This window comes from Centropristis striata, chromosome 14 (assembly GCF_030273125.1).
Source record: "Centropristis striata isolate RG_2023a ecotype Rhode Island chromosome 14, C.striata_1.0, whole genome shotgun sequence".
In the NCBI taxonomy this organism is placed as follows: domain Eukaryota; kingdom Metazoa; phylum Chordata; class Actinopteri; order Perciformes; family Serranidae; genus Centropristis; species Centropristis striata.
The window spans coordinates 31,332,106-31,357,981 of NC_081530.1; the positions used below are offsets into that span (position 1 = coordinate 31,332,106).

Consider the following 25,876-nt stretch of genomic DNA (forward strand, 5'->3'; position numbering starts at 1 on the left):
TTTAATGTATTTATCACTTTAATGGTAAAGATTGAGCTCATTTTTAAATACAGGGTTTGTACAGGTGTTTGAAATCCTTGAAAATGCTTGAATTTAAATGTTGTATTTTCAAGGTTTAAAGAGTGTTGGATAAAGTGTTAAAGTGTAAAGTATTTTGGATAAAGTGCTTGTAAATGCTTGAAATTCTTACTGTATTTCTCTTGCAATCTGACTATAGATAATCACATGTTCAATGTAAAAATAATGAGCTGAAATAATGACCTCCTAAAAGTGTAATACCATCACTGTTGGTATGGTTCAGTGAAATCTCCCCCTTTTAGTATGTAAGTACCCTGAATTTAAACCTCTGAAGTCCAGGAGATTTTGGTTCAAATTTGTCAACTTCCTATGCATTCATTTCTGTCTCTGTTTAGCATCTTTCAGTCTGTCCTTACATCACATGCATGGCTCCTTTTTCTCCACACAAACTTGGCTATCAGTCAGATTTTTCATTTTATTTTAATTAACAAAGTATAATGCTGCCAGGAACCCAAAATACAAACAAAAGACACAGGTTTCTATGGAAATGTACACAAAAAATGAACAAAAATGTAAAAATTATAAATAATAAAACTACAACTATTTGCATGTAAATTAAAAATAGTAATAGTTTTCATTGTAGAAAGAAAATCCACAATTTAAAAATGGTCTAGAAACATAAATGTCACACTGTGAAAGCTCCTATGATTGCACTTTCAACTGGCTTTCTCAGCTTGTCTACATATCATATATAAATAAAGTTATTACTGTAAATAAAACATGTGTATTTTCAATAAATAGATGGACTCCAGAGGGTTAAACACCTGGCTCACAACGAGACCTGAGCACAACTCAGAGACATTTTTCACCCTGAACAAACATTAATGAGTGCGTTAAACTCTCACGGCTGACGGACTAACCAAACTAATAGAATAACGCTTTATTTAATCTGAAGAGCTAATGAACATGCTCAGCAGTGGAGCTGCAGACTGGACTGACTCAGATTAGTCTTTTAACAACGACAATAAATCAGACGGAGCCAACTGAGGAGGAACCATCTCATTATTATGGTGAAAATAATGTATTTGATTGTCACGCATAAGAGAAATGTGCTAGACAACAGCAGTGTATTATTTTTATGCCTCTGAATTCTTCACTTAAATGTTAATGTATTCAGTGTAAAAGGGACATCGAGTCATTTACGACCTCTCTTAGTGTCTCGTGGGACGTCAGACAACTCTAATATTGTCATTATATCCTCTTTGCATGGAAGCTCTTTGCCTTTTTATGTTGCTGTTGCAGCTAAAAATATATAATAAGTCACCTTTTTAAATATTTTTATGTAATGGCTTTACTTATGGTTTATACAGCTTATAGAAGTCATACATAAGAACAACTTTTTGCTTGTCAGAAGGCAAAAAATGATCATTTTAACATACAGTACATAACATACAGGTATAAGTTTGGACACACCTCATTCAATGATTTTTATTTATCTTTTATTATTTTCAACACTGTAGATTCATATTTAAATAACATCAGAACTATGAAGGAACACGTGGAATTATATAGGAGACAAAAAAAGTGTCAAATAAACCAGAATCTGTTTTATATTTTCTTCACAGTTGCCTTTAACCTTTGGCTTTATGATCTCAAACATATTAAGAAGGCAAGAAACTACAAAAATAACAAATTAACTTATTAAGTAAGCAGCTCATGAATCTGACTGAGAGAATAACAGAAGTGTGCAAAAAAGCTAAAATATAAAACATTCTGGTTTGTTTAACACTTTTTTTACTACATAATTCAATATGTGTTCTTTCATAGCATTGCTGTCTTCAGTATTAATCTACAATGTTGGAAAAATAAATAAAAACCATTGAATGAGAATGTGTGTCTGGTAGTGTATTTTTCAATGGATATAAGAAAGATTCAGAATGACCATTCCTTCTACTATCCTGAGTCATATCACACTTGTTTTTGTCTTATTTGTGCAGGTTTAGCAGCAGCAAAAGCCAAAACAGTGGTTAATATGAATCCACTTGAGTCCCAGCAGCTGGCCCAGCCAATCAGTGCTGGGCTCTGATCAGTTAGACCGTTCCTTCTGCAGTTACATTATCACCATTTAGTGCCGTAGAGAGGAGAAACTGTAAGTAATAACCTTTAAATTATTCAGAAAATCAGAATGTGGCTCACATGAAGTATTAATAACTGTGTGTGTAGGAGGTTTCAATCATGGCTTTTAATGGTCAAATGTGTGAGGACTCTGTGTCATTTCTGTCCTTGGTGTGTGTGTGTGTGTGTGTGTGTGTGTGTGTGTTATGAACAGAGCTTGCGTCAGAGGTCGCAGGATTTGGATTCAGAGCCTCAGTGTGTGAATGTTAAGCTCTCCTGGTCAACTGAGGACAAAAAAAATCTGGCGTCATCACCGTCTTTGTGAAGTGTGTGTGTGTGTGTGTGTGTGTGTGTGTGTGTTCTTGTACTTCCTACATAGTGAGGACCGGAAAACATGTTTTTAACCAACAGAGTGAGGACATTTTTGCAAAGTGAGGACATTTTTCCTCACTTCTTTAAAGGCTTTTTTGAGATTTCAGACTTTTTTTAAGGGTTAAAGGTTACAATCAGGTTAGGGTTAGGGTTGGCCATTTAGTTGTCATGGTGACGGTTCGGTTAAGGGGCTAGGGAACAAGGTTGTTATAGTTAACGACAACGAAACGAAATATCGAAAACTAGAATTGAAAAAACATTTTCGTTAACTGAAATAAAATTTAAAGTGAGAGTTTAAAAAGAAAGATAATTACCCGGTAACTGTATTGTGTATTGTATTGTGAGGTTACAAAACTAACTAAAATTATGTGAAATGTGAAAATGTGAAACGTGAAAATGTCCTTCGTTTGCGTCTTTGTCAACTTTTTTCATACATAATGAAGATGGATAAAACAAAAGAAATAAAGGCAAAATTTACTGTGACCTCTTTTAATCTCCCACCCCATTACAAAAAACTAAAACTGATAAAAACTAAACTAAAACTAAAGCATTTTAAAAAATAAATAAGTACTAAACTAAAACTAGCAAACTCACTCTAAAAACTCATTAAAATTAACTGAATTTGAAAACAAAAATTCACAACCGGGCGGCTGTGGCTCAGTTGGTAGAGTTGGTTGGCCCCCAAGGGTTGGTGGTTAGATCCCTGACCGTCGCAGCCTACATGTTGAAGTATCCTTGAGTAAGATACTGAACCCCAAATTGCTCCCGATGCTGCGTTCATCGGTGTGTGAATAATTTCCCAATGGTGGCAGGTGGGACCGTTTAGGGTAGCCTCTGCCACCAGTATGAATGTGTGTGTGAAAGGGTGAATGAGCGCAGTCTGTAGTGTAAAGCGCTTTGAGTTGTCGCAAAGAGACTAGAAAAGTGCTATATAAGTGCAGGTCCATTTACCATTTACAACCCAATAAAAACTAAAACTAATGAAAAATCCAAAACTATTTTAACCTTGCAAGGGAATTCACTATTTAAATGAGGGCCCTCACAAAGATAGAAGTACAAGAATGTGTGTGTGTGTGTGTGTGTGTGTTCGTGTGTGTGTGTGTGTGTGTGTGTGTGTGTGTACACTCATATTGTGTATTCAGCTAGAGTCCATAGCGTATATCACAGCCGAGCTCGTCCCCCAGTGAGACGCAGCAGCAGAAACTCAGATCCATTCAGCCTGGATAACACTGACAGACGTTTAACTGTGAGCCGGCTGGTAAATCACCTCTTTTTGCTGCCTTACAGCGTTTAACTGGAGCAGAGCGTTAACACAATAACTCTCCATCCATCTCTACGTTTTCTATACCTGCTCATTGTGCTAAAGGTCACGGGGGCTCCAATTAATCCCAGCATGCATTGGAGCAGCTGAAGAGTGAATATATAACTTTTTACTGTGGTTATTTTATTCTTTCTTCTAATGTAATGTACTAGAGATATACACTACCGCTCAAAAGTTTGAGGTCACTTGGAAATGTTTTTATTTTTGAAAGAAAAAACACATTTTTTAAAATTTAATTAACAGACATACAGTCTAGACAGTGTTACTGTGGTAAATGATTATTAAAGCTTGAAAAAAGAAAAACGTTTTTTTTAATGTGTAAAAAGTCTCTTTTGGAAAATACATTTAAAAAAAAATTTTTTTTAAATGCAAATTTATACTGTCAATTTTCATAACAACTAGAGGGGATAACCAGTTTTGGATGATTATTTGTTGAAAATATATTAAAATGATCATGGTCTAATTAGTTTTTCTGCTAGTAGCTCTACTAAGCAAAACCAGACAAAAGCATCTGTATTTTAGGCCAGGACAACTAGAAAAACATGTTTTTTTATAGTTTCAATTTCTTAAAAGGGTGAAGGATGAATTCTGTGGTGGAGGAGGTCTTTTCATCTCCCCCACTCACGGTTTAAAGTTTATCAGTGGCTCAGTGGGACAATAAGTAACAAAAACAGTGCATAATAGAAACCAATGATAGGATTTTGTACTACATGCAAGATAAGCAATTCATTTAAATTTCAGAGCTGTGGGATCATGGTGCTTAAAGAGCTGCTAATCTTTAAAAAATGTCATTAGTTTTAGTGTCACGTGATGTGAAAATGCAGCTTCAGAAGCATTTACACTTTAAAAATATTCAAATCCTGCTGGGAAACATTTGAGAAGTGGTTAAATGTCGAGCAGCAGCTTTGTGCTATCGGCTTGCAGGAACTCATTTGAAGTCTGAGAGGAAAAACACTAATGGCGGTAAATAAGGTCCTGAGTTCTGCTGCAGCTCCATCTCAGTCACATCTGTTTGTTTCTCCTCCATGGTTTTAGTCCGACTTGTGTGAATGTGGAAGGCGTATATCCTCGGAGGAGATCTGATAGCAGCACTCAGTATCGATCGGACTCTTAGTGGAACCACAAACAGGCTGATGTTTCAGCTAATGTGCCTCTGGCTGAGCCTGATGCTGCAGCCATGTTCCTGCTCGCTGTAATGTGTGAATGTGAGCAGCATGATGAGCTCATCGCTTCGACTCCAGCGTTCATTAGGAGAACATGATGACACGTCGCTTGTGTCTGTGTGCAAAGTTTTCAAGGGTGTTTAGTTCTGTTTGGAAAGCTCAGAAATGTTGCAGTAAACTGTTTTTAGACACAATAACAGCTACTGAAATATCTCAACTATAAGATGGATTTTCATGAACCTGATTGCAGAAATTCATGGTTCACAGCAAGGTTATTATAGTTAACGAAAACTACCGAAATAACGAAAACTAGAATTGAAAAAAGATTTTCGTTAACTGAAATAAAAATTTTTTTTAAAAACGCTAACTAACTGAAGCTGTATTGTGTGGTTACAAAACTAACTAAAACTAACTAAAATTATAGTGAAAATGTCCTTAGTTTTCGTTTTTGTCAACTTTTTTCATTCATAATTCAGTGTTTCTATTTGAACATGCAACACATGGTGAATATGTTTACTGAGACTGGGATGTTACACTCCAACCAAAATTCAAAACACCCAGAACTGTAAGAGTTAATAACATTATTGGGGCTGAGATGAATAAAATGGCAAAATTTATTATGACCTCTTTGAATCTGGCACCAACATATAGCCCATTACAAAAAAACTAACACTAAAACTAATAAAAACTAAAATAAAAATAAGCATTTTCAAAAACTAAAAACTAAACTAAAACTAGAAAACTCACTCTAAAAACGAACTAAAACTAACTGAATTTGAAAACAAAAATTCACAACTAAATTAAAACTAAAACTAATGAAAAGTCCAAAACTATTATAACCTTGGTTCACAGAGGATGAATCCTCACCTTGTTGGAGTCATGCAATATCATGAGATCATGCAAGAATCATGGGTTCAGATATCACCAAATCCATCTCGCCAGGCTTTAAGTAAAACTAATTTATGTTTGCACTAGCAGCAGTTTGACCAATCAGCATACTATGAGAAGCTACGATGTGTTTAACGGGTCTGAGAGCTGACTGTAAGTTCAAAACGGCAATATAGGCTCCTTAACCCATAAGGAAAATTATGTGTCAAATTATGTGTCAAATTGAGCTTTTATGGTATTTATGTTTATGATATTTCATAAATATTATTAAAATATTTCATATTTTAAAATAAAACTAGACTCATTTTCTGCTCACATATATCAAAATTGTGACATTGATAGTGCTGTTTAACAACAAAATATTTTTCAGATTTGTTTATAAGTAACAAAATATTAATAAACCAACAATAAATAAAAACATATAACCATTTGCCTTTTTGTTTGCATCTCCATAACATATATCATGACTTTAATTTGTTGGTCAAATATGGTCAGAAATACAATACAGGACATTAACGGGTTAGAATTGTTAAATGGGTTTAAACTTAGCCTCGGAACAAAAAATAAGCTTTTTGAAATTACCTACTTTTTCACATTTCTGTTTCCAGCCACAGCCGTATTTTGGAGAAGTCACTTCTTGTCAAAGTCACATGACCACCACACCAGGGTGTTGAGTATACGTCGCTTAGGGATTTAATGAGTGAAAAAGTGAAGCATAAAGCTGAATATGAGAGATTATAGAAGATTTAAAGTGTTTGTTACACGGGTGTCACCATAGGTTCTTATGGGTTAAGGGCATTTTCACAACCCAAAGTTTAGTTAATTTAAGCAAACTCTGGTCTGACCAAACTTTGGTCGCTTGTGAACGCTCCAGTTGTACTCTGGTGCAGACCAAAACAAGACCACTTCAAGAATAATTACTGGCGATCCTTCAACTTTTTATCCATATGATTCCTTTATTTATTTATGTTTATTATTATATGTTTTATGTCTGAAACCCTGTTGATTGTGCTGCTGCCTCTGACACTCTTGTAAAAGAGATTCTTAATCTCAATGAGACTTTTCCTGGTTAAATAATGGTTATAGTAATAACAATAATAATAAAAAGCACCATTATCAGCTCAAATTCTTAATACTTTGATTCATGACCAAATACTGTACCTGCAAATCAAATGACTTGATTGAGAGCAAATTAAACTATGATGATGAACATGGTCAGTGTGAGGGTGTTAGCATTTAGCTCGCAGCAGTTTCCAGCACAACTTCACCTGCTTCCAAGGTGCATGAAAAAGAGAAAATATGAAAATATCTTTACCAAAGCAAAGAACCATATTTGGTAACTTTAGCGGACATCTGAAATAGTGTCCTCATGCCTCGCCATGAGGTCATAGAACCACATGGATATCTGCAGCTAATCAGTGAAGATCAGGCTACGTCACAGATAGTGGTATCTGACCAATCAGTATTTAATTCAAATGCGAGAGTGTTGTGATGGTGATTATTTTATTATATGTGTGTTCTGGTTATTTGAGCATGATTAAACATGCCGCCTTTATTATGGTTATAAAAAAGCTAATTGCATTTTATTTTTTTTGAAGGTGTGGGGGATTGGGGGGCATCAACCCGGTTGGGACATAGAGGGGGGTGCGCGGCTAAAAAAGTTTGGGAACCGCTGTTATAATGTAATGTACTAGAGATATACACTACCGCTCAAAAGTTTGAGGTCACTTGGAAATGTTTTTATTTTTGAAAGAAAACACATTTTTTTTAAATTAAATTAACAGACATACAGTCTAGACATTGTTACTGTGGTAAATGATTATTAAAGCTTATATATTTAAAAGTTTTTTAAATGTGTAAAAAGTCTCTTTTGGAAAATAAATTAAAAAAAATGTTTTTTTAAATGCAAATTTTATACTGTCAATTTTCATAACAACTAGAGGGGATAACCAGTTTTGGATGATTATTTGGTGAAAATATATTATAAATAAATGATCATGGTCTAATTAGTTTTTCCGCTACTAAGCAAAACCAGACAAAACCATCTGTATTTTAGGCCAGGACAACTAGAAAAACATGTTTTTTTATAGTTTCAATTTGTTAAAAGGGTGAAGGATGAATTCTGTGGCTGAGGAGGTCTTTTCATCTCCCCCACTCACGGTTTAAAGTTTATCAGTGGCTCAGTGGGACAATAAGTAACAAAAACAGTGCATAATAGAAACCCAGAACCATTGCATCTGACCAATCAGTATAATAATGACTATAATAATAATAATAACTCAATTGACCCTAATTTGCAACATAAAAATGAAATATTTTCAAAAAAAAGTCACAAATGTAAAAGTCTTGAAATGTCCTCTATAACACTTTCTAAGTATTTTATTGAGTGCCCCATAAAGAGCCAAATCTGCAGCCAAACTCTTGGTCTGCACTGTAACACTGCAGGTGTTGTGGATAGTAAACGTGTTGCTGCATTTAGCTCTTATTCTGCTTGGAGGCTTTACTAAAACTGCTATTCTGGTAGATTTTTGTATTTGTCGTGTTACATTTAGATGTCTCTGCCTAATCTTCAGATTTCATCTCTGATTCTCTGCCAGCCTGCTCTATTCTCCTTCAACTTCTCCAATAGTGTGTCGTGTTCCCTTTCCTCACTGTGGCTGTATTTATTTTGTCTGTCTGTCAGTCTGGAGTGTTGTGTTTGTAACACTCGGTCCAGAAGCTCCTGTTCCTCAGTCTGAATCAACTCTCTGAGCTCCTTTATTGTGTTTTTTCTTTTCTTTTTTCAAATCCCTCTCCACCTGCTGGCCTCCCTGTCTGCAGGTCTATAAATTAGAGGTAGAGGAGTCGTGTTTGTGGAAGTAAACAACTGGAGGGCTGCCGCGGGATCGGTGCTCAACGGGAGCAACACTTAATCAAAAATGAATTGAGCTACTGATGCCGTGGCAACCGAATGTCTGAATCATCAATCAAAGTTTCATTGAAATCACTTCTGACTTGTGTATTCACCACAAGAAAACAACAGGATTTATGGGAAATAGGGTCCTAATTTAAACCCTCCTGTTTTGTTGTTGCTCAAATTGACCCATTTCGAAGTTTAAAAATCTAAAAGAAATTGTTAAAAGTATTTTTTCATAAAAATAAAAATGTGAAATAAAATCAACTTCATGTAAAATCATTGTATTTTGCATCTCAATAAACTAGAATAATCAAATAAATGTTTATTTGTCAGTAATCCAATTCAAAAAGTGGAGATAACACATTATATAGATCCATGATACACTGAATGAAACACTTCATGTCTTCATTTTTTAACTAATTATAATGATTATGGCTTAAATTTAACGAAGACCTAAAATTCAGCCTCTCAAAAAAATGTATTATTACATAAGACCAATTTTAAAAAGTATGTTTAATATGTAAATGTTGGCCTCTGAAAAGTCTGTCCATCTATGTGACTCAATACTTGGTTGGGGCTGTTTGACTTGAACTACTGGAAATGGACTTTTCCATCATATTCTAATTTATATAGATGCACCTGTACGCAGGTATTTCCAATGTAAGTAGAAAAAAGTTTCAACATGCATTTTTTAATGAAAAACGAGTGAATTATCCTCATTGAACCTGATCTGTGAGAGGTTAAAAAAAATAAAAAAATCAATCAATTGATCGCCACCGATTTCCTTAATTTTGCAGGATCGCCGATCGACCGATTCTTTTACGTCAAACCGATCTTATCTAGCGATTTTATCTTCCTCCGCAAAGGTCTGAAAATGCGTCTGCACGTACTTCTACTACTATAACGAAACCGAAAACTCAGGACACTTTATTTATGGTTGCAGTTCTTCTGTTAGTTTGTCCTGTAAATTTTTGCTATTTATTTTAAGTTCTATTTTATTAACTACCTCAGACATTGTGATTTCCTTTATTTGTTAAAGAAAAATACTGCTGTGTTATTGTTTTTCAATAAAATAAGATTCAAACATTGAAGGTGTATGCTGTGAGTTATAAAAAAATCGGTATCGGCAGGTCAGGCTTTTTAAAAATCGGTGACCGGACAGAAGATTGCAATCGGTGCAGCCCTAGATTTTTTGTAAAAAATGTAAAATAAAATCAACGTCATGTAAAATCATTGTATTTTATACAGGTGCATCTCAATAAACTAGAATAATCAAAGAAAAGTTTATTTGTCAGTAATCCAATTCAAAAAGTGGAGATAACACATTATATAGATCCATGATACACTGAATGAAACACTTCATGTCTTCATTTTTTAACTAATTATAATGATTATGGCTTACATTTAACGAAGACCTAAAATTCAGTCTCTCAAAAAATGTATTATTACAGAAGAACAATTTTAAAAAAGTATGTTTAATATATAAATGTTATATAAAAAAATATTTTTAGTTTCTGACACTTTTGGATAATTAAACATGCTCAAATTGACCCTTGAACATTATTGTTGTTCCTGAGAAACGAACATAACAGGAGGGTTAAGAAAGCCACCAGAAAAAGCTAGAAAGAAGCTCCAGATTCCTTGTTCTATACCTTTAAAATATCTATACAGCAAGGAAACTGCTGGTCCATGTTGGCCTTGCAGCCCAGGAACAATGACAACAGTGGAGAAGAGAAAGAAAGCAGCAGCCAGTGATGGAAAACAATAAGATGGATGTCTGTGTTTTTGTCTCTCTCTCTCTCTCTAACTCTTTCTACTCTTCTCTCTCCCCAGGGCCCACAGCTGAGAAGTGATACATGGCTCAGTAATAGTCTGAGCCCTGGGGAGAGCAGCTCTGTGGCCTCGGTAAGAGACTATCAACACACACACACACACACACACCTTCACACCCAGTCACGCACAGCCAGTCACGAGAGTGCAGGCACACACACAGGAGGACACACAGGTTTGACTAATATGAGCCTCTGAAGGCTGATACAAATATCATCTGCCAGTATGTCCTCGTTTCTTCCAATGTTTCCTCTCTTGCCAGATATTGAGACATATTCAGTTCTTGGCAGTAATATTCTTGTTATATTTTGGTTTGAAATGCCTCTGATAAAACATTAAGATCATCATGGGACAGGGAAACTTTTGAATGAATCAAAACTAGTGCAGTTTTTTTTATGGATTATCGGATATTTAAGGCGGGGTGAGCCAAAGAAACCATTCAGCTGTTTTATTATGAAACAATGAGGCTGAAAGGATGTTTTTCAGGTTCACATTTAACCCATAGGAACCCAGACCCAGTAATCCTTAAAGGAACATTATGGGGGATATACCACAGACCAAGTGGACCACATAGAACACATTTATGATGTTTTTAAAAAAATACTACCCCTAAATGTGAAAGATCTGTGATGTGACATAAATGTTACATTGTGCGTTTATGGTATTTATTTCCACCTATTTTTTGTCTCTTGGCCAATGAAATGCATCAGAATACATGTGGGAGTGTCACAATGCAACATGGGACTTTTCCAGAACTTTGAAATCATCACCAAAAAAAACACAAAATGACCAAAAAAAGACACAAAATAACAAAAAAAGGCACAAAATAACCAAAAAAATGACACAAAATGACCAAAAAAAGACACAAAATGACAAAAAAAGACACAAAATGACAAAAAAAGACACGAAATGACAAAAAAGACACAAAATGACATAAAAGACACGAAATGACAAAAAAAGACAAAATTACAAAAAAAGACACAAAATTACAAAAAAGACACAAAATAACCAAAAAAAGACACAAAATGACAAAAAAAAAGACACAAAATGACAAAAAAAAAGACACAGAATGACCAAAAAAAAGACACAAAATGAGAATACATGTGGGAATTTCATCTCTATCTGCTACAGAGGCTGAAAAATCTATTATTTAGTAGGAAGCGTTGACTCTTCTGTTGAATTTCCAGTAAAACTTCAGGTTTTAGGAGCTTATTTTAAAATCGCCCAGAGGTTTAACAGGCATTTTTACAGGCGTTTTAGGCCTAAATGGGTTAATACAGCTGAATCCAGCGGTGGTCGAGCGAGCTAGACAGTGAGTGAAGAGAGGGAATGGCTCCGGCAAGAACAAAGCAGTGAATCAGAGGAATACAACTTTATTTCCTGATTGTTTCACTGCAGTTACGTTCTAAAGCACAAATAAACACAACCCCGTTGTTGTATTTGGTGTGAATGTTAGGGCTGGGCGATATGGCCCTAAAAGAATATCATGATATTGCAGACTATTTTTGCGATAACGATATTCTTGACGATATTAGGAAATACTTAAAAAGATAGAAAATACGATTTTTTTGGTAGTCTGTATAAATAATTAAAAATCTAAAATGTAGTGTGAAGTGCAAATCTCAACAGTTGTCAAATACAAAAAAAATTACTCTTGACTCTTGAGTATGAGCAAATAATAAAAATAACCATTTAGGGGTTCCGGGGGGCATATTTTAATGACATTTTGTAAAGGAGAATAAAGGTTATTGTATGTTTTATTTAAGGCATCTTATTTTGACAGTCTTCTTGTAAATTCTGTGGTGGATTCTCTTAACACACTGCGCTCTTATTTTGAAAGCTGCATGTGTTTAGCGACAGGAAGTAAGTAGCTTTTTGTGATTAAAACAACTTTAACCACGACATCAAAAAGTAGGAACGTTGCCAATATCATGATATGCATTTTTTTTAACCATAAAAAAAATATTCCGATATTATCGTGGACGATACGATATGGCACACCCCTAATGAATGTACAACTTCAGTCACTCATGTGGGACTTAAACTCTCTCTGCTGACTGCCCAGATACTGCTAAATGTAAAGAACAGAGAAAATAGAGGCAGAGTCTCTACAGACACCTCACACTCTCTGCTGGGTGACGACTGAGAGTCTGTCCATTTTTTTTAAGGATAATCCTGCACCTTAAAGCACTCAGCCAGCAGGACATCACGCCACCATATTTAATATTTCAGTGAGTGTCTGAAGTCTACGACTCACAGACGTCCCTTGTGAGTCTCTGTCAGACCAGTCAAGAACGTTTGGCCATAAATACTTTGACTGCCTCGTCTGCCCTGCTGCAGTGTCCTAAAATTGAGTATAAAAAAATGTCTGATCGTCCTTAAACCCTCAAATTAAATGAGAGACAGTTTATTATTTTTAAAGGGATAAAACCAGTGCAGCAGAACCATTTCCTGTTATGTTTTCACTGCAGTTTTACAGCTTTAAGCGAAGACAAGGAGTGGGCTACAGACCTCTGCTAACCTAATTTCTTTCTAACTCCACATCCACAGATTGTTTTCATTTTCAAACGTTCTGCAGCTTCAACTGATGCTGACTGAAGTGATGTTATGAGAGGCACTTTATCAGAGTTCACACTGATCCCTCCTGAGACACTGAAGGCTTTCTACTACTTATATGCAACAGTTCTTGTAAACAGACTTGTACAAGACTGATAAGTAAAATATAATATATATACACTACCGGTCAAAAGTTTTAGAACACCCCAATTTTTCCAAATGAACAGCTTGAAAGGGTACAAAGGTAAGTGGTGAACTGCCAGAGGTAAATAAAAAAAGGTAAGCTTAAGCAAAACTGAAAAATAATGTACATTTCAGAATTATACAAGTACGGTAGGCCTTTTTCAGGGAACAAGAAATGGGTTAACAACTTAACTCTATGGAGTCTTGGGCTATTTTGTCCATTTTTGAATTATTTTCATGTCTTTGTAAGTCATTTTGTGTCTTTTTTTTGTCATTTTGTGTCTTTTTTTAGTCCTTTAGTCCAACATAAAATGTGATTTTGAATCTTTTTTTTACTTTCAAAACACTATCATGCTCAATAAAGAATTTTAAATGTTGCAAATGTGCATTCATTTCAGAGTACACTGAGACATTAAACTGCATAATTTTCAATTAAATTCTGGAAAAGTTGGTGTGTTCTAAAACTTTTGACCAGTAGTGTATATATATATATATATATATATATATATATATATATATATATATATATATATATATATATATAAAATTCAGTTATATTCCAATGTGCTGGAGTGCACAGACAAAAACGAAAGTCTTTACACTGTCTTAATACAGACGAGGTGTTTGATTATTTGTTGTTGGCATTGGTGGAATGTAACTAAGTACATTTACTCAAGTACAATTTTGAGGTACTTTTACTTTACTTGAGTATTTCCATTTCCGTTTGTAACCTTTATACTTCTACCCCACTACATTTTAAGGGCAAATATTGCACTTTTTTACTACATTTAGCTGCCATATTTATTTAATTTTTACATTTTGAGATTTAACATAAAAACATGATCAATTTAAATCGATTACGCATGTTTATAAATTCAACCACATTAAGTATATTAAATACTTAAAATGAGCTACATTGACAGTAGTAAAAGGCTATTTGGCATTTATTATTAATATATATTTTTGTGTTTGTTTGTTTGTTTGTTTGTTTTTCTTAAAGTACTTTGCATTTTACAAATATTGCACATTGGAGAAAGTATATTTTAGCATGTTAAATTGGTTAAATAAGTTGTTGCATGTAGTAGTATGAACATGAATCCATCAGTAATCTAATAATATATATGGAATATATAAAACAATCTTAGTGGGTCCATCCTGCATACTTTACTGGAGTATTTCCATTTTATGTTACTTCATACTTCTACTCCACTACAGTTTGAGGAAAATATTGTACTTTTTACTCCACTACATTCAGCTGCCAGCTTTAGTTACTTTCCAGGTCGATATTTATCATAAAAAACCTCGTAATAAAACCTCAAAACAGTATATTACACAGTTAAAATGAGCTCTACCTTTATGAAATCAAAACCTGCTTACATAAATGCATCAGTATTAATAATCTAATAATATATTTAGAATATATAAAACAGTCTGAGTGGGTCCATTCTGCATAACGAGTACTTTTACTTTTGAGTACATGTTGATGCTGATACTTTTGTACTTTTACTGAAGTAAGTTTTGAATGCAGGACTTTTACTTACAGTGGAGAATTTCAGGGTGGTATTAGTACTTTTACTGAAGTAAGGGATCTAAATACTTCGGTAACACTTTACAATAACCAACTAAATAATGTTTATAGATGGTTTATAAACCAATTATTAACATTAACAAAGTGCTATACATATTTAATCTTAAAAAAACAATTTCTTAAAGTTATATGAATCATTTCAAAAATCATTAATATACTTAATATGGTGTTAAAAATGTTAAAATGAGTGCAACTAACACTATTAATAAACTATTAATTATAATTTAATTGTTTGTTAATGGTAAAGTAACTATAATCTTACATTAATATACCATCTATATGCCATTTATAAATGATGTAGTTAGTTAAACATTAATAAATTATGTATTTACAATTCTAAATGGCCTATATACGGTTTATAAATGATGATTAAACATTAACAAACTATCTGTTTACCATTTATAAATGATGGTTATTGTAAAGTGTTACCAATACTTCTTCCACCACTGGTTGTTGGTGCAAATGTGACCATGAAGGTTTTTTTGTCTCTCTGTATCGGCCCTGAGACCTTTCACCCAGCCAACCCTAGTTAGGATAAGCAGTTATGTGTAATGAATGAATGAATGTCCAAATACATATAAGACAAAAGACACACCTACACACACAAAATAAAAAAAGTAGTGTCCACACAAAGTGAATCATTTATCCTTTCTCAGTGTTTAGATGTGGGTGACCTTTCTTGAGATCGCGGCCTGGCCGACTAACAGCAGGAGGCAGTTCTGGGTGAGTAACAGCACTTCTTTTTCTCACCTCTAAAAAAAATTGGAGGAGACAAGAAACGACACACACACTCACACACACACACACACACACACACACACACACACACACACACACACACACCACGCCACTTCTGTGTGGAGACTGTTGAGATGTAAGGGGAGAGCTGAGGACACCAGCGCTGGAGCCTTTTGTATTCTGTCACAGCGGCTTTCAGCAAAATGGGAAAATAGATTGAGGTGTGCAGAAAACGATGAAGGCATTAAAAAAGAAAGAAAAAAAAAGAAAGAAGATAATAGCATTTTACCTGATCCCCATCTTTCTGTACCGGCACCGCATCCACTGCTGGAGAGAGACAGAAACACACAGAGATGAATTAGAGTTAATTTCATTATGACGGCTGCTTCAGTAGCTACAGGTATCAGAGCAGGGAGGAGATACTGAGGGGAGAAGAAACTAACATCAGACCAGAATACACAAGAGGCTTTGTCTCAACCAGCCATGATAGGAGAGAGAGAGAGAGAGAGACAGAGAGAGAGAGAGAGAGAGAGAGAGAGAGGGACTGACAGAGAGAGAGAGAGACTGACAGAAAGAGAGAGAGAAGAACTGACAGAGAGAGAGAGAGACACTGACAGAAAGAGAGAGAGAGAAACTGACAGAGAGAGAGAGCGAGCGAGGGACACTGACAGAAAGAGAGAGAGAGAGTGAGACACTGACAGAAAGAGAGAGAGAGAGAGAGGGACACTGACAGAAAGAGAGAGAGAGAGTGAGGGACACTGACAGAAAGAGAGAGAGAGCGAGGGACACTGACAGAAAGAGAGAGAGAGAGAGGGACACTGACAGAAAGAGAGAGAGAGAGTGAGGGACACTGACAGAAAGAGAGAGAGAGCGAGGGACACTGACAGAAAGAGAGAGAGAGAGTGAGGGACACTGACAGAAAGAGAGAGAGAGAGAGAGACACTGACAGAGAGAGAGAGAGACACTGACAGAAAGAGAGGGAGAGACATTGACAGAAAGAGAGAGAGAGAGAGAGAGAGAGCGAGGGACACTGACAGAAAGAGAGAGAGAGAGAGAGACATTGACAGAAAGAGAGAGAGAGACATTGACAGAAAGAGAGAGAGAGACATTGACAGAAAGAGAGAGAGAGAGAGAGAGCGAGGGACACTGACAGAGAGAGAGAGAGAGAGACATTGACAGAAAGAGAGAGACATTGACAGAAAGAGAGAGAGAGAGACATTGACAGAAAGAGAGAGAGAGAGACATTGACAGAAAGAGAGAGAGAGAGACATTGACAGAAAGAGAGAGAGAGAGACACTGACAGAAAGAGAGAGAGAGAGAGAGAGAGACAATGACAGAGAGAGAGAGAGAGACACTGACAGAAAGACAGAAAGAGAGAGAGACATTGACAGAGAGAGAGAGAGAGAGACATTGACAGAAAGAGAGAGAGAGAGAGAGAGAGAGCGAGGGACACTGACAGAAAGAGAGAGAGAGAGAGAGACATTGACAGAAAGAGAGAGAGAGACATTGACAGAAAGAGAGAGAGAGAGAGAGAGCGAGGGACACTGACAGAGAGAGAGAGAGAGAGACATTGACAGAAAGAGAGAGACATTGACAGAAAGAGAGAGAGAGAGACATTGACAGAAAGAGAGAGAGAGAGACATTGACAGAAAGAGAGAGAGAGAGACATTGACAGAAAGAGAGAGAGAGAGACACTGACAGAAAGAGAGAGAGAGAGAGAGACAATGACAGAGAGAGAGAGAGAGAGACACTGACAGAAAGACAGAAAGAGAGAGAGACATTGACAGAGAGAGAGAGAGAGAGACATTGACAGAAAGAGAGAGAGAGATAACAGTATGTCAAACTGCTGCAGCCTTCAACATGCTCGCTGAGGGAAAATGACAACGCTGTCCACTATTTCTCTCTCTCTCACAAACACGGCGAGCTAAAATTAGATTCATTATCCGTGGCGAGCTCTGGCACACAGAGGGCAGCACCAGTGTGAGTCACCGAGGCCACAGACGACTCTGAAATATTCGAGGGTGATGAAAGGGTGAGCCACTCCGTTAGCCAGTTATTATCATAAGTAATGGAACGCTACTTTAATCACTCAGAGGGAATAAAACAGGAGCCGGGCCGCTGACCAGACACAACCTGGAGAGTTTTAATGAACACTAACTTCCACCACAGGAAGACCTTCAGTCTGACTCTTACAGAAAACGAGGTTATTCACAAAATCATTAATGTGACCTTGGAAAATCATTGTGTTTGGTGTCCATGTTAACACTAGTTCAGCCTGATTATAAATGCTTTTGCAGTTGTTTTTTTCACATTATTTTCTGTTGACATTGTCTTTATTTTAACAGTGTCAAACCACTCTGTATAATACTAATAATAATAATAAGAAATGTTATTTATAATGCACTTAACATTAAAAAAGGAAATCTTAAAGTTCTACAGGTTAAAATCATAACAGTCTAATTCAAAAAAGGATTTTTTAAAAAAAGTATATAAAACAGTCAGAAATGGAAAGAAACATGATCTAGAATCCATCCAAAGGGGGAAAAACCAAAAGTTTTGCTTGAAAAGTAAGTTTTTAGTCCTTTTTAATATGTACACTGCAAAAAAGCCAACTTGTATTTTTTGGCTTAAAACAGTGATTTAAGTTGGTAAAACTTGGAATTATAAATTACTGACATTTAGGGCAATAATGTAAGTTAGCACAACAAAGGAAACCAGTTGTCTGCTCAAAAACAAGTTGGTGAGTTGTTGTTACTTATATCTTTAAGTTGGGGTTCAAAATAGTTCTGCTAACTCTTATTTCTTTGTTGTGAAATGCGGGAAAGCGGTGAAATTCCGTCATTAACGAAAGCTAGCGGCTAACTGATGCTAGCGGCGCTGCTTGTTACAGCTACAAAAGTAGCCATTAGCGTATCAAAGCTAACTCAAAATTGTGGTCGCAACATTAGCTGACATTTCATCGTGCCAATTCAGCCCACTGCAGAAGTTAGCAGAAGTAAGGATTAAAAGTTATTACAATATAAAATTATAAGTTAGTACAACTTACAGTTGAGTTGACAAAAATTTTGAGCAAACTCAAAAACAAAACTTAAAACATTTTGTTTAATTGTCCAACTTTGTTGCCTTGAAATTTTGAGTTCACCCAACTTTTCTTTTTTATATGTATAGAGTGACATGTCTTTCTCAACTTCATAATCATAAATTTATAATCTGCACATAAAAAAACACTGGAAAAAGCTAAAATATCACAGAATATATTTTAATGCTTTGTTGAGGTGAAAAAAAAAAACAGTGTATAAAAGCAAAATCTGACAAAGTGCAACAGCAGCAGACTTGGTGAACAAATTGATGTGCATGAAGCTTGAGACTGTCACAGTAATTACAATATCGACTCATCAAGCTCAACAAAGGTTATGGAGTTCATGTCATAACATCGTACGATGTCACCTGTTGCCTGTTTGTTTACATGAAGAATTTCACCAACAGTTTAGCCAACATGATGCCATAAAAAAAGGTTTTCTGAATGTTATTAGACTTGAATATCGTCACCCTGTTAAAATAATCGCCTAACTCATTTTTCAAGTTTTGCAGGAAACACAAAAATCTTCACCAAAACTGTAACATATGACATTTATTGATAATTTCACTCAAAAAGGATGTAACAAAGGATGGCTATTGGCGTAGTAATAACACTGTGTGTACATGTACATGTGACTTAAGCAAGATATGGTAACACTTTATTTTGAAGGTGTCTACATAAGAGTGACACAAGCCTGTCAGAAGCATGACATGACAAGTATCATGAGCATTAATGTTACTTCAAAGTGTCATTAATGTTCATGACACATCCCATGTCAGGTTTATGACACGCTCATGTCACTCTTATGTAGACGCCTTCAAAATAAAGTGTTACCATATCTTGCTTAAGTCACAAAGGTATGTTCAAAAAAGTCACATTTTATTTTGACTTTGCATAATAAATCCGCTTAAGTCACACACTTGACATAGGCCATTATCTTATCTACCTCATCTATAATTTTGTACCATTTTCAGTAGTCATTTATTTATTTTTATACTTGTTTTGTGTTATGCTTGTTTTAACTATGCACCTTATGCAGTGGCACTTTCAATTTCGTTGTAAAGTTGCCTATATAATGACAATAAAGGTGATTTGATTTGACTGAATTATTGTAAAGGAAAATAAGGGTTCCTCTATGTTTTATCTAAGGCATCATATTTTGACAGTCTTCTTGTAAATCATGTGGTGGACTCTGTTAACACATCCATGTGCTGTTATTTTGAAATCTACATGTTTGCTTTTATTTTGAATATATTTCACACATTTATTTCTGTGTCAGAGGTTCAAACAAACACACAACTAAAAGTAAAATGCTCTTTAAAAATGCTGTGCTTGCATTATTAGGTTGTATATTGTATCGTTTTATTATATCAGTGGCGTTAAATGGACTAAGATGGCAATAACATCGCAAATATCTTTGGAACAACAAGATGTGATTACCACTAAAGCTTCTACTTTGCTTAAAGACGACAAAAACGTCCGATCAAACAGCCTCGTCAGCGCTCCACACTGATTGATGAAACCTTCCTCACATTAACACGTCAAACAAACAGAATATCATATTTACAGTCAGTTTGCTACGTTGTTTTTCATCGTTTGAGTCGTCTTGTTGTGCCATTTTCTTCTGTCATGGTTTTATGGTTTGCTAACTGGAGAATTGTTGCCATCTACTGCTTATCTCAATGAACTCATAATCAGAAGTGGATGGAAACAAGCATCGTTTGCATGTCGAAATTTGGTTAAAATGTGCGATACATTTGACTGGAAACCAGGCTTTAGTCATGTTGTTTGAAGCTTTATATTTATATTATTTTAACCTTTATTTAAAATAAGAAAAAATATCTCTGTAAGTCGACTTAAATCAGCGTATGCAGCATGGATTTCATCCAACTTGTGACATTTCTCCCTCTTGTGCTAAGAGACGAGCCGTTTTTAACGAGACAGTAAGTTAAAAGTTTGTGTTTCATTCAAAGTTAGAAAATAGATCTTTGCATTCTGTTAGTTAAAGATAATTGTCAGTATATGAGCTGTAGTATCAAACACTGAAACAATGAAATGTTGTCACAGCTGTATTTTGTCATTGTGAGCTTAATGACGGAAAAAGCTAATTTGACAAAAGAACACAACCCTGATTCCAGAAAATTTTGGATGCCATGTAAAAGGTTAAAAAAACACAATGCATGTAAAGTTTCCTAGTATTTGTACTGTATACAATTAAATTGATTTAGCACGTTTATGCAAAAAATGTTCAATGTAGAACAGAAAGTGTGATCCAATAAAATGCATGTAAAGGACGTCACATATAAAGCAACTAAACCCAGAATATCCACATATAAAACTGTATTAAACACAGACATCTCTCTTGCATTTTGAGCTTCCAACCACTTTTCAAAAAAAAAAAATCAAAGATAAAAAAACATTTCTACACAGCTCCGCTAATTGACTTTATAATTAGTAATTTGTCTCCTAGAATTTCTAAACTGTTCTCAGAAATGACTCAGTTCATTCCCTCTACAATTAATACCACAGTTGTTGTATCAGTAGTGTTTTAATGCAGAGATCTGATTATTTTAAATGAATATTTTTCAGTTATGACAGTCATTTCCATTTGTCCTTGTCCCTCGTTCCCTCTCTCTCAGTTTTGATGCCACATTGGATGTTGTTTCAGCTCCTTGTTTGCTGTTTGCTGGCTGCTGCTGCACACATGCTGCTGTGTAATGCTGCACAAAGTAAACAGTGGAAGTTGTTGCAGACAAACTAAATGAGATGCCAGTTTAATACAGCATTGTCAGTAGTCATTTATTTATTTTTATACTTATTTATTACATCACACGTCCTTGTTTCTGTCCTTGTTTTAGCTTGGTATTTTTGAATGTTTTACTTATGTTGTTTTGTGTTATGATTGTCTTAACTATGCACCTTATGCAGTGGCATTTTCAATTTCGTTGTATAGTTGCCTATATAATGACAATATTTGATTTGATTGAATTATTTTTAAGGAGAATAAGGGTTCCTCTATGTTTTTTTCTAAGGCATCATATTTTGACAGTCTTTTTGTAAATCACGTGGTGGACTCTGTTAACACATCCATGTGCTCTTATTTTGAAATCTGCATCTCTGCTTTTATTTTAAAGGTGGGTCTAACACTGCTTACTGTATCGCTTAGTAAATTCAGACAAACTAAATGAGATGACTGTTTAATACAGTTTCACTGTGATTTTAGAAGGAGATATGTTGATATATTTTTGGGTTTAGTTCCTTTATTTGTAGCATCCTTTATATGCATTTTATTACATTCTACATTGACAGTTTTGTTGCAGAAACATGCTAAATCAATCCAATTAAATACAGTAAAAACACAAGGAAACTTTACATGCATTGTGTTTTTTTAGCGTCCAAACTTTTCTGGAATCAGGGTTTTATGCTTTTGTCAAATGTGCTTTTCCTGTCACCAGGCTCACAATGACTGAGCAGCACTTTTAATATAGATGGTGTGGACAGATGGGTAATTCTACTCAGTCTGGAGAAAATGACACCAGGATTAGCGTGCTGTGTGTGTTAGCGGTGCAGAGATAATGAGTCGGCGTCAGTGGTGGCTCAGGCAGCAGAACGGACCGAGGTCGCTGGTTGGTTTCTCAAAGTAAGAAGGAAAAATCAGAAGTGGAAGCAGCCGAAGATCACTTAATGAGGCTGCCTGCTTTACTTACATAAGTACGGTCCAGGAGGTTAGGGGGAAAATAATGAGTATGTTTATGTGTTTGGCAAATCTTGTTTCTGTTTGCACATGAACAGTGTTTCCTCTAGGAGTTTTTTTTGCAGCGGGGGTAAAGGGTTATTAGTCCCCTGGATGGTGTGAGCATGTATATAAAATGACACTCGACTGCAAAACAAGCTTTAGGACCAGGGTTTCCCACAGGATTTTCTGAGACTATGATGGGGGGACCCGAACAAAGTACATTTTTGCCCTAAAAGCCTAAATTTGGTGCCTCTCACACAATCTAATGGCACTATTCCATCTTAATCATTGCATATTTCAATGAAAAGCAGAACTAGCAGGATAAAATGTGCAATAAAACGGACATGTGCAATACAATTAATATGTGCAAGACATACTATCTACCTCATCTATAATTTCATTTATTTTTATACTTATTTATTACATCACACATCCTTGTTCTTGTTTCTGTCCTTGTTTTAGCTTGGTATTTCTAAATGTTTAATCATGTTGTTTTGTGTTATGATTGTCATAACTATGCACCTTATGCAGTGGCACTTTCAATGCCGTTGTATAGCTGCCTATATAATGACAATAAAGGCTATTTGATTTGATTTGATTTGATTGAATTTGTATTGTAAAGGAATAATAAGGGTGCTATGTTTTATCTCAGGCATCATATTTTGACAATCTTCTTGTAAATCATGTGGTGGACTCTGTTAACACATCTGTGTGCTCTTATTTTGAAATCTGCAAGTTTGCTTTTATTTTGAAGGCAGGTCTAACACTGCTTACTGTATCACTTAGTAAATTCATTCACCGGGAAAACAAGTGGAGGCTGACTGGTGTGCTTCTTTCTCTTCAGTAATGTTAGCAGCCATTAGCTCTAACAGGCAGTCTAACCCATATACAGTCTATGGTCAAACCTCACTCAGAAACTCCAGTGATGCTAACAGGGTGATCGCGCTGTTACGGTTGTCATGACAGCGAGAGAGCGATGTGGTCACTGCAACAATCTCCTATTCTGGAGTAGTGGAGGGCATAATTTAAATGAATAAAGCAGAAACCCTGCATGAAACATCAAATCCTGGCTGCAGAAACCAAGATTCGTCTTTATTGTAGATTTTGCATCCTTGAATATGCGAGAGAAGAATATAAGTCAGAAAAACAGATTGTATGATTAATGATATACAGTCAAAAATGGAGAAATGGCTTGCCTTATCCCAAAAAACTTAAAGTTTCTTTGTGTATTAACTTAAAAAAGCAAATTTTTGTTCTATAAGGGCCAATTCTTGTAAGATTATCTTCATTTTTTATTCTTCTGCCTGATTTTGACCGTCTTCTTTATAGTTATAATCAACATTTTGCAGTGAAAGTGTAAGTTGTGTAGAAGAGGCTGTTTGATTACTCGACATGTTCCATCAGAAGCAGAATAAAGTCATTTTTGAGGCATTAGAGATTTGTGCAGACGCTGATCAGGAACTTGACCATCCACCAGCTCTGTTGTCTCTCTCTCTCTGTCTGTCTGGCGAGCTGCTGCAGTGATTCATCAGCTGCTGGTTCACCTGGTGGTCCGGCGCCCCAGAGGCTCTAACTGCTCGCCCATTAGCTCATTTTCTGTCTCGCTCTCAGCTCCCATGCACCTTTTATGCTTTCCCTTTTAGCAGTAATCAGCATCTATCTCAGACACACCTGCATTATAGCCTATAAGAGACGATTATCTCCATCACTGATGGACCTGTTGAATATTTTTTATGGTTTATGTCGTCTGGATTAAGGAAAAACCTACTCGTCCGATTTTCAATAAACTTGGTGGAAATATATCCCATGGGCAAGGAGAAAATGTGTACATTTTGGAGAAGTTTAGAATCACAGGGCATGTTTCTGAACTATTTTTCTATTTTGGTTAACATTGCAACATCAAGCGTTTATGCTGCATTCATGGTAATTGTTTTTTGGTAATTTTGGTAATTGTGTCTTTTTCTAATAATGTTTCTAATAGTGTTTTTTGAGTCATTTTGTGTCTTTTTTTTGGTCATTTTGTGTCTTTTTTGGTCATTTTGTGTCTTTTTTAAGTAATTTAGTTTTTTTCTCTCATTTTGTGTCTTTTTTTAGTAATGTTGTCTTTTTTTGTTCATTTTGTGTCTTTTTTTGTCATTTTGTGTCTTTTTTTTTGTTCATTTTGTGTATTTTTTGTCATTTTGTGTCTTTTTTAAGTAATTTAGTTTTTTTCTGTCATTTTGTGTCTTTTTTTAGTAATGCTGTCTTTTTTTGTTCATTTTGTGTATTTTTTGTCATTTTGTGTCTTTTTTAAGTAATTTAGTTTTTTTCTCTCATTTTGTATCTTTTTTAGTAATTTTGTGTCCTTTTTATGATCATTTTGTGTCTTTTTTTAGTAATGTTGTCTTTTTTGGGTCATTTTGTGTCTTTTTTTTGTAATGTTGTCTTTTTTTGGTCATTTTGTGTCTTTTTTTGTCATTTTGTGTCTTTTTTTGTTCATTTTGTGTCTTTTTTGAGTCATTTTGTGTCTTTTTTGAGTCATTTTGTGTCTTTTTTAAGTAATTTAGTTTTTTTCTGTCATTTTGTGTCTTTTTTTAGTAATGTTGTCTTTTTTTGGTCATTTTGTGTCTTTTTTAAGTAATTTAGTTTTTTTCTCTCATTTTGTGTCTTTTTTTAGTAATTTTGTGTCTTTTTTTGGTCATTTTGATACTGCCTCCAGCGGCCCCCAGGTAATTTGAGTTTGAGACCCCTGGTCTAAGCCCTACATGCATTTATTGTTTAATTGTTTCTCCTATGTGTCTCAGTCTCTCAGCTGGTTTGTGACTTTGTGTTCCATGTGATGATTAATATCCTGAATATGAACAAACAGGATATGAGTCACAGTGAGCATGTAAACACACTCTGTCTTCTTCTCACATGGACGATAAACAATCACCAGAGTTTCCTCTTGGAATCACCATCTCCATCTTTTGTCGCATCATTTAGACGAGTGAAAATAAAACGGTCCAGTACAACACTGCCAGCGCTAAAATTAGATTAATTACCCACACCATGCTTTGGCACAGGGGGGTACGACCTGCGTGAGTCAGCCAGGTCTGGGATGTTGAAGGATATTAGATTTAAGTGGTGATGAAAGGAGAGGCCTCCCCCGTGTTAACACAAATTATAAGCTACATCTCTAATATATCTGCTGCTGAGAAGTGAGATAAAATAGCTGCTTCTGCTCCTGTTGGGGAGGAAACACTAGAATACTCAAAGTCAAGTGTTGTGAAATTAGTTCAACTTCAGCTACAAATAACAGAAGTCGAGATAAGGGTGCTCGCGTAGAAAATTGCTTAAGTGGTTGAATATCACTCAGATTGTTTCAAGGGGGAATAATCTGGAGTTTCTCATCAGTGGAACGGTTCATTGTTC

At 35.4% G+C, this 25,876-nt stretch overlaps 1 protein-coding gene across 3 annotated transcripts in view; it reads right to left on the reverse strand.

Annotated features, from left to right (window-relative positions):
• fam131ba (family with sequence similarity 131 member Ba) overlaps positions 1 to 25,876 on the reverse strand; it is a 92,428-nt gene that overhangs the window by 28,575 nt on the left and 37,977 nt on the right. For all 3 annotated transcript variants that reach the window (XM_059350418.1, XM_059350417.1, XM_059350419.1), the window contains exon 2: positions 15,958 to 15,995. In XM_059350418.1, coding sequence (XP_059206401.1) covers positions 15,958 to 15,995 — 38 coding nt within the window. The remainder of the gene's footprint in view (positions 1 to 15,957; positions 15,996 to 25,876) is intronic.